Source organism: Excalfactoria chinensis, chromosome 2 (assembly GCF_039878825.1).
Source record: "Excalfactoria chinensis isolate bCotChi1 chromosome 2, bCotChi1.hap2, whole genome shotgun sequence".
Classification (NCBI taxonomy): Eukaryota; Metazoa; Chordata; class Aves; order Galliformes; family Phasianidae; genus Excalfactoria; species Excalfactoria chinensis.
The window spans coordinates 67,778,831-67,788,687 of record NC_092826.1 but is presented as its reverse complement, the minus strand read 5'-3'; the positions used below and the strand labels follow the sequence as shown (position 1 = coordinate 67,788,687).

Sequence of the window (9,857 nt, the reverse complement as noted above, 5' to 3'; positions counted from 1 at the left end):
AGGACCAGGGAGGTGATCGGCCCACTAAGTACTGGTGAGGCTACACTTTGAGTACTGTATTCAGTTTTGGGGTCCTCACTACAAGAAAGACATTGAGGCCCTGGAGTGTGTTCAGAGGAGGGCAATGAAGACGGTGAGGGGTCTGGAGCACAAGTCTTATGAGGAGCAGCTGAGAGAGTTGGGATTGTTTAGCCTGGAGGGAGGGTAGGGGAGACCTGATCACTCTCTACAACTGGCTGAACGTAGGATGCGGCCATGTGGAAGTTGGCCTCTTTTCCCAGGCAACTAGTGGCAGGACAAGAGGAAGTGTCTTTCAGTTGCACAAGAGGACAGTGAGGTTGGGTATTAGGGAAAAAAACGTCAGTGAGGCAGTAGCACAGGCTGCCCAGGGAGGTGGTGGAGTCACTCCCCCTGCAGGTGCTCAAGAAATGTGCAGATGTAGCACTGAGGGACATGGTTAGTGAGCATGGGTGGTGTGTTGATGGTTCATCTAGATGATCTTAGTGCTCTTTTCCAACCTTAATGATTCGATGTTTCTATTCTTTATGTCAAGTTATGGAAGAGAAACAAACCAGCACGTAGCGTTTGCATTCTGCTGGCAATGCAGTTGGTTATTACAATTTTTAAAGGCAGCCTGTTGCTGGCACCAGTTGCATCAAACACTTTCATATTGCTTAGGAGAGGGGAAAAAAGAAAACACAACTGGGCGACTTCAGCGCGGCGGTGGTTTGGCAACACGCTCCATGCCGAGAAGCGGAACTTAAGGCCCAGGTGCTGCGGCCGGAGGTCTGGGCCCGGCGCCAGCCCCGCTCCGGACCGCGCCCCGCGGCGAGAGCAGACAGGGCGGACCCGCGGCCGCCCCCACCCTCTCTGGGCGCGTCCTGGCGGCAGCGGGCGGCCACGTTGACAGGGCGGGCGGCAGGCGGTGCTGGCGGCGGGAGCAGGGTGTGGGTGCGCTCGTGCGGGCGCTGTCAGGGTAAACATGTCTTCGCCTCCCAAAGAGAAAGCCGAGACCCGGGCCGGACACCCTCCTGCTGGTACTGCCGCTGGGTCCCGTCTCTCCGCTCTTTTTCTTACGGCCTTCGGGGCGGGCCTCGGGGAGGGCCGGGGCGGCGGCGGTGGAAGAAAGGGGAGGCCCTGAGGGGCGCACCGCGCCCGGCAACGGGCAGCACCCGGCCGGGGCTGGGCCCAGGCGGCCTCTCCCGTGCCCTGTCCCAGCGGGCTCTCCGCGGCGGCGGTGGGAGGGAGGGAAGCGGCTGCCGGGCTCGCCGCGTAGGGCTCAGGCGCCACGTAGCCGCGTAGCGAAGTCCGCAGGCAGGAGGTTCAAGGCTGCTTCTGTTTGCGCTCCGTGTTTGCCTGTTGAGAAGGTCGCTAGCTCGCCGGCCTCCGTCCCCTGCTGTGCCCTAGGACGTGGAAGCGTGCGTGGGCCCTGCCCAGGTCTTAGCCGGCAGCTTGCCCATCGCTCCCCGAGCCGTTTGCTGACTTTCTGGCAGCATTCCTTCCTCAGCGACAGACGCTGTGCTCCCCCTGTGCCCTCCTCTTATTCATTCTTTCCCCAGGAGCTCTCTGCTTGCACATACTTTCAAACCTGGTTGGTGCTGCTTTTGACACTTGCAGGTTCTGACCTGGGTGCTCATCCGTGAGCATGTGTTGTCCTTGAAAGGTGAGGAAGCAGCCCCAGTGCTGACAGAGGTGTCCTGCCTGTGTGCAGGAGGGGGAACAAGCAGCCTGATCTAATTGCAGCACACCCTGCCATCTGCAAGGCCCTACATGCCAAGTGGAAACACAAACCAGAAGCTCAGAGCACTCCTTACATCCTTTATTTTGTGTGTGCACAGTGGTTCTGGTGCTGCATGAGGTTGAGGTGATTGAAGCTGTGCATTGGTGAGCTTTAGTTCTAGAGATGAGTAGGTAAGGTGGCAGGACAAGCAGGGTGCTCACTGATTGAAGCTGTTCTGGCAGCTTCCGCACTGCTGAGCAGAGCAGTGGTGGGGCACGGGCTGAACTGAGTCATGGTTTTGGTCTGTCACCAACCATGGGCAGGAGCTCCTGCTTGCAGCAGGGGGCCCATAGCTGATAGTGTTGTTCCTTCACATGCTGCTCATTTTTTTTTATGTCTTACAATGTTTCCTAGTGGGATAGTTTTTCAAGTAGTCAAAAATGCTGAAATTCATCAGGATTCACAGAATTGTAGTAAGGCATGGTTTGGAAGGAACCTTGAAACTCGTACTGCCACAGCTTCCTGCTAGGGGCACAGTTTGCATCCACCAGATCAGGCTGCCCAAGGTCCCATCCAGTCTGGCCTCAAACACCTCCATGGCTAGTTAGATCTCATAGTGAGCTCATTCAGGCTATGGGAGCCATAGCTTCTGAAATTCACTCGGCTTGAGGTGATACAAGTGAATGTTTGCTTCAGTGTAGAAGAAATACTGAGATGTTAGATTGGTGCAACAAGAAGACACACCTAACCCAGCAGAAAGGGGAGGAAGGAAGACTGGTAGATGTTTCCAGCTAGGTACCTTGTAGTTACATATATATATATATACATATATATTATATATGTATATATACATATATATTATATATGTATAATATATATATAATCCCCCTTTGGAAGGGGATTGCCAAGTTTGTCTATGAGGTGAGGGAAACGGATGTTTTACAGAGTCTTAAAGTCATTGCAGGAAGAGGATGGCTCTGAACTGATTGTCAGAAGAGAGTGCCTCTGATATGTCATCCTTTGAACACTTTAAAAATCCACAGTGATTATGCTGACTAATGGCAGTTTATATTTACTGTAGAGGCTGAAGCTAGGTTTTAATCCCAAGCTGTTTTAGATCCTTGAATATTAATACAATGCCATACGGCTGCTTGCACAGAGGTTTTAATAAGTCAGGAATTCTTGAAAAAATAAAAAATAAAAATGAAAGAATAACTTGTAGATGGTTTAAATAGTGTTCCTAAATAAATAGGAATAAATTTGTTCTTAGCAATGTAAAGCTGTAAATAGGAAAATTTCATTGACTAACAGCTTGAAAGCTGTTGATTTGCTGCCTGTGGTCGGATCTGTAATTAGGGATGTCTTAACCCCACTGAGTATGAATCACATGCATAAAAGTTAGGGAAGATTTGGATCATGAAATTGAAGCTGCATTGACAAACTGATTATATTTTGTGTGCACCGTGAGCCCTTGCTGACCGCGTGCAGTCTGCTAGCTTCCTCTCTACATTGATCTTTTCCCATTGGTAAAACAAAAAAGACAAGAAAAACACATGAAAAAAAGGAAGGATAATGAAATAGAAAACCTTAAGACCTCAGGTTGGTAACAGGGTACATGAAGTAGCTTTGAACTCCTTTCTGAAACTTAATAAAGCTTAAGTTGAGGCCCTCATATATATCTGTCAGTAAGATCAATGCGTCTGTAATACAATGCTTTGTAGGTTTGTATGGCTTGCAGCAGCTGAAAAGGACTGTGTAATTATGCTTTTAGGTGTTCATTTCTTCCAGTAGCTACTGTGGATGAGTAAAGCATGTTGATTGTGATAATAGTTTATTTATGAAGCTTTACAATAGGTTCATGAAAATAGTGATGTGCTTTAGTTCTGCATTAGAACGAATAGCTCTAAGCCAGGATTTCTATGAAATGAAGGTATATAACAACTCCTACTTCCATTGTTTTGTCAGATGCGAATGTATGTTCCCTTAAGCATGCAGAAGGGCTTGTTTAAGGTTTCTCTTGGTCTTGGATTTTCATACATCTTAGGATAACAGCTTCCATAATACTGATGCGGTTCATGAGAAATATATTACTGATACTTAGCACTTCACTCAAGGTGAACAGGAAGGTGCTGAAGATCTCGGTTAAGCTGTTGATTTCCAGAGGCTCTGAATGGGATTATTTCACATGAACCAGAAAGTGTGTCCAGAGAGGACTGCCCTAGGCCATGAGGCTGCACATTGCCCATCTGAATCAGCCGTGGTCAGAGCGGTCAGTCAGTTGCAATGTTTCTGCACATGCCTGGTGCTTTCTGGCCTGGTGTGATTTATTTTGGAAGTCTAAGAGCATGGCAGTGGGAGGAAGGATAAATGAGATTGCTTACTGATTCCAGGTCACCTTGAATATGAAGCAGGTTGCGTAGTGCATTTCCAGGACGTGTCCAGAGCAGCTGTACCCATAAGAAGAATACAGGCTTCATTCATAGGATAAACAAGGCAGTCCTGTCTGCAGCTCAGAGCAGACCAACTAAAAACTACAACTAGCTCATATCTGTTAACTGGTCAAACAGATCTCTCTTCTGCCATTCCCAGAGTTTGCTTGGAGGTGAGCCCCTCTTCATTTCACGCTGTGGAAAATGGTGGTACCACATCAGTTCCATAGCAGCCATTCCCTGGTCCCCTGCCCTCACAGGAACTCCATGCCTGCAACACTGCAGTCTGAAACTAGTTTAGGTATTACTGTGCTGTATCATGGGTGGCATAGATGTAGCTCAGCTGTATGTGCAGGAGGCTGGGGTCAGTATTTCACTTTTGCTTTCAGAAATTCAAATGATAACTATCTGCAGAAGGATCTGAATGTATTAGCTGGATATCCTTCCTGGTGTCAGATAAAGAGAAAACAAGTGGCTGCCAGCCTGATTATGTTTAATGGAAGAGGAGAGGTGTTTTAGACCAGCTAAATCCTTGGGTATTGTTTCACCTGGTTCTCTATTAGATGGTGAAAAGCCTCAATGTGGGAACATGCGGCTGTTGTCCAGAAATGCTGCTTGTGACTTGGCAGGTGGATGACAGCAAAAAAGTATTTGACATTTGCAGAGGGTCTGATTATGCAGTGTGACTGGGTTTAAAAGTTACTGTTAGAAAATAATGAAGGTAAAGCAAAATGAGTGCTGCAAGTAAGGATTTGGGGCTTTCAGAAATGCCTTGGTGTCAGCAATTTAGCTGATGGGTCTTGCTCTTATTCTTGCTTGTAGACTTTGATTAAATTAAATCCAAATGTTAGAGCAAAACAGTAAGCTTGGTAAGACTCAGAGTATTTACTTTTATGAATAAACTTGAGTTTGCATCTAGAAAAAAATTAAGAGGATTTTTTATATCTGTTCCACACCACATATATTTGTTACCTAATCTTTCTGTCATTCCCTGTCCCACGTGAAATGTGTCTCACGCATTTAAATACTTTAGTTTTGTGCTGGAGACAACACAAAAATGTTGAAGATGCTGCATATTTTGTTATTGCACTGTAAGTAGACATAGTTTTGAAGGTTTATAGAAGGTATTTTGTTCTTTCTTTTTCTGTTGGTTGCTTGTTTTTAATGTCATCTATCAAATCAAAATGATGTCTTTCAAATATTACTTGAAACTTAAAAATCTGTTTAACAAATCCAGGGACCCAATGTGTACTTTTCCTTGGGGATGGTTACTCTCTCTGCCTTCCCTGGAAGCACTCAAGGCCAGGCTGGATGGGGCTTTGAGCAACCTGGTCCAGAGGGAGGTGTCCCTGCCTATAGCAGAGGGTTGGAACTAAGGGATCTTAAAGGTCCCTTCCAACCCAGACCATTCTATGTTGATGTCCCATGTTTGATTGTAAGCAGGCAGAGCAATTATTGAAGATGGAAGAAACTTACAGCATTAAAACTGAAGGTACCTCAGAAAAACTGAGCCTGTTGATTTCCTTAGTTGCTGCGGTGTTACAGTCTGGATTTAGGTCTTATTTCATATTTCACATGGATAGGGAAGATGTGAATGTAAGTGGATTTGCTTTCACTTGTCAATTTGTATTTCAGAGTGATGCATTTTGTGATTACGTCATTTCTAAAAGTGAAACGTGATAAGGATTTGAAATGTGGTAATTATGTCCTTGCAAAGTAAAAAAATAGCTCTGTTCTTAATACAAATTGAGTCCTTCTAGAACTTGCTCTTTACCATGCTGTTTTTGATTTTTTTTTTTGTATAAATACTACTGCTATAGTTGAGTTGTGTTTCTGGCTTGAAATAACAAATGAGGTTCTTCTGCCCATCTTGTTCTATGGGAGCATTTGAAGTTTGTGGCTATTTGGTTACTATTACACAAGCTGTTGCCTCAGTCTCTTCTGAGTACTACAAGTGAACAGAGGTGGGGGAGAGTTAAAACCAACTTGAATATTTTAAAACAGTGTTGGAAGCAGGTGAAAAAATGAGCTGCTGCTTCTCAGGATGAGCAAAGATGGCATGATGTGAATGAGAATGGCAGATGCAGTCCTGAACTAGATGCTTCTCAGGTCTGCCTCTGTTAGACCATTTGGGCCCCTTTTTCAAACGGTAGTTATTATAGGTTACTCTGCAGAATGCTGTGTGTGGAGAGGTCAGCAGTAAAGCATTTGTTATTCACTTGTGCAGGTTTGAGTGAGGTTTTGTCTTTCTCATTTCTGTTGCAGTTAAAGCAGGTGGGATGCGGATTGTACAGAAACACCCACACAGTTCTGATTCCAAAGAAGAAAAAGATAAGGATGATCAAGACTGGGAAACCAGCAGGTGGGTGTTTTGGTTTTCTGAATAAGCTGCAGCTAATTTCCATTGCCTTGAACGTTATCAGCAGTTTGTTTTCATTGTAGATAGCAAAGCAGTGGTACAGTTGTTTTTGTATTATAAAGTTGATTTTAAGCAAATGAGTGATGTGCTCTGTGAAGAGAATTGGAAATTCTGGAGATTTTTCCATACTGAGCCTCCATTAAGTGAGTAGGTAAGAGAAGGCTAGAGGGTAATAAAACACAGCAATTTAAGTAAGAGATCATCTTTCCTAAAGGTCTCTAAACATCACTTCAGGCTGTGCAGAAACAGAAGCTAGGCACATTTGGACACAAGCATTAGGTTGTCAGTTTCCATATGAGATTGTCTTGCTGTGTGCTTGTGGAGTCCTTTTACTGTTCAGTTTGTGCTTTCTTCTCTGTAAAGCATTTGGCAATATGGTGTCAAGGCAAGTAAGAATGAAGTTAGTAATATGAGCCACTTTAGGTGGGCATTCTGCTGTTTTCGTGGTAGAGGACACCAAGATAGACAGCTGTTATGTGATAGATCTGCTTAAAAATGCTAAGTAACTGCTGTGTAGAAATGAAAGCAGGAGAGGTTTGATGAACTAAGCTGTATGCTCAGAACATTCATACAAACGCTTCCTACTTTTTTTGCTGCTTTCCTTGGCTTGCTCTTTTTTTTTTATAGCCAGTGCTGTATTTACCTAGAACTCTTCATGTACTAGCTGTAACTCTGTTGCTTTGTTGCAATTTGCTCATAGCAAAACAGTAAATAAAAATCAGAGCACTATTCTTGTGCTTTAGTGAGACTGACTTACGTAATGTTTATGTAAGATCTAAAACAATGGTAAGAAAAAATAAGTATTGCAGAGATGTCTGAATAAAAGCTGACTACTGAGGGAAAACAGTTCCAAGTCACACTTTGCATTGGGAAGAAGTAGACTGAAAGAAGAGAATGATTTTAATTGATGCTTTTAAATGAAAGGTTGGAAAACTAAAGTTTCTGCTATTTCTTTGTTAACCAAATTAGTCACCTTGTTCTTTTTAATGGATCATAAGTTAGAACAGAGTCTGGGTTGCAGAAGAGTTTTGTCCTGAGGAAAGAATCACATTTTGTGGCTAATTTAAACTTTCCTTGGGTTTACGTGCTTTTATTTATCCTGTGTTTTATACCTGCTGTTTATTTAATGTCCTTGGCATGCCAACATCACAGTGAGGGTAACTCAATAGGGTCCAAATGAGAAGGCTTTTATTACTTGTTCACAGTTCTAAACCTGGTACAGTTCAGTTATCTGCTTTATTTGTTTCTTTATAGAGGATTCAGTCAAATAGTGCAGGGAAAAGTTTAAGTTTTACCTTGGTATTTGTGGCTATGTCTGCTTTAGCAAGTACTGTGTGTGCGTGTTCTGGAGACTGGTTGTTCTGTACTGTGGACTGAATGACCAGTAAAAGCTGGCAAGGGATAGGTCTGTCCTTGGAGTACATATTCCAGTTTAGTTTCATCTGTGAAGACTCCAGGTTGGGCACCCAGAGATAATCCACAGCGCAAAGAAAAGCATGAGCAATATAATGATTAGCAGGTTGGGAGGGCAGGTCATCTTCTGGACTTCTTTAAGATGCTAACATGAATTACATTAATATTGTAAAGCAGATCCAGGATCAATTTTTACTCCTAAGGGAGAGTAGAAATTTTGATGTCTTCTGTAGCTACTTTATTAACTGGGATTTAGTTAGCTGTTGCACCTCATAAAATCCATTGCCTTAGCAACTCGATCAGTTTATTGTGAGAATATGCACTTGGAGCCTGCTCTTTGCTTTGCTTTTGTTTTAGACCATCTGTTATCCATTTTTCAGGCTGTTCCACATCGTTATTCTTGAGCATGTTTTTTAATACAAATAAGTGTTGGTCTGAATTTCTTTTAAGTCTTCCTGTGAAGGAAAGTGGCAGGATCAATATAAGGAGCATACCTAGGTGGAAACCAGCATGGACTAAAAAATTTTAAGCTTCCTAGCAGAATCGGGAAACTTTTCTCTATGAGGGTAAAGAGTTTAATGTGCCCGTTTTAGATTTCTGCAGGGATACATCTGCAGCTGATGGCTGTACATGCTGTAGATGTGAGCAAGAGATTATTTAGTTGTAGACAGGATAAGCAAGTTCCAAGGATCGTAGTACATAAAGCTGTTTGTCAGAGTTAAGTCAACGTGCCTTGCAGCATGATAGCTGCTTTCCTTGTGGAAGGTGCAGTCTCTGTGCCTCTATGTGAGGTGGTCCATGGTGACCTTCCAAAACATTTGGATTTCTAATGTCAATGGAGAGGGATTTATCAGCTGTGGTAGATGAAGCCAGTAGAGTTCTGTTGTGGTTTCTCTAGCATCAGTGTAGTCTCTTCACTAAACAGATGTTTTTAACTTTCTACTGTTAAATTTTCAGTCTTTGCCATTTTAAGACAGCCGTTTTAAGGCAGTATTGTTGATATGATGCAATCCCTACTTCCTATTGCATTCAGTCACACACACAAAAAAAGTAAACAGACCTTGAAGCAGTTCTTAGCTGATGTTACCAGCAGCTCACAATGATTTAAGAGAAAATAATACAACAAAGAATAATAGTGTGTACATTCCTGGGGAGGTTACAGTGATTTAGCTGTTATGTTAATCTCATTGTAGGTCTAGTTGAGGACAGATGAGTGGAACTAGCAGTAAATCATAGCAGAGGATTTCAAGTTCTCCTAGAATTCCCTGGGAACTTCTAAGAATGTGTCCTTTCCAAGACTGCACATCAGCAAGGGAGTCTGAATAGTTGTTTAACAAAGAGCATTGAGCTAGAGTTTGTAGAAGCATTTGTGGCTTTGGTGAAGCTAACATTGTTACTCTAGTGTGTCTGAAGGATAAGGCATTAGGTTAGTATTTCTAGAGTTAGTGTAAGTGAAGCTGATATAGGTAACTGAAGTAGTTAAGGGTACAGTGACAAAGCTACCTATAAAATGACATTCACCGGGTATATCTTTGGTATTTCTTTTACTTAGTTGTTCAACACCTTGCAGTCCAGTTACTGTAATTGAGTTTCCAAAATATTTTCTTCAGTCCTGCTTCCTTCAGTAACGTTTTGTGAGAACCTACCATTTCATGATTGACTTTTCGTCATGGCAGTTTGTGATCTCTTAAAATAACATGTGGCAAGATGGTCTTATACTGATCTTAATCTTCTCCTGTCAGATGGTTCTCATCTTTGAATGGTAATAGTATGACTACAGTTTTACTTGAAGGGGAATGGCTGTTCTGATTCTGTGGAGAAGAGCTCAATGAAGAAGGGAGAAACTGCATGGCTGGTCTTAGGTGAACTAAAAAAA

The 9,857-nt window shown here is 43.2% G+C and overlaps 1 protein-coding gene across 1 annotated transcript in view; it reads left to right on the top strand.

Moving 5' to 3' along the window:
* Positions 1–866: 866 nt before the first annotated feature.
* DAP (death associated protein) overlaps positions 867–9,857 on the top strand; it is a 40,223-nt gene continuing 31,232 nt past the window's right edge. The window contains exons 1-2 of the mRNA XM_072328624.1: positions 867–1,037; positions 6,415–6,511. Coding sequence (XP_072184725.1) covers positions 983–1,037; positions 6,415–6,511 — 152 coding nt within the window. The 5' untranslated portion in view covers positions 867–982. The remainder of the gene's footprint in view (positions 1,038–6,414; positions 6,512–9,857) is intronic.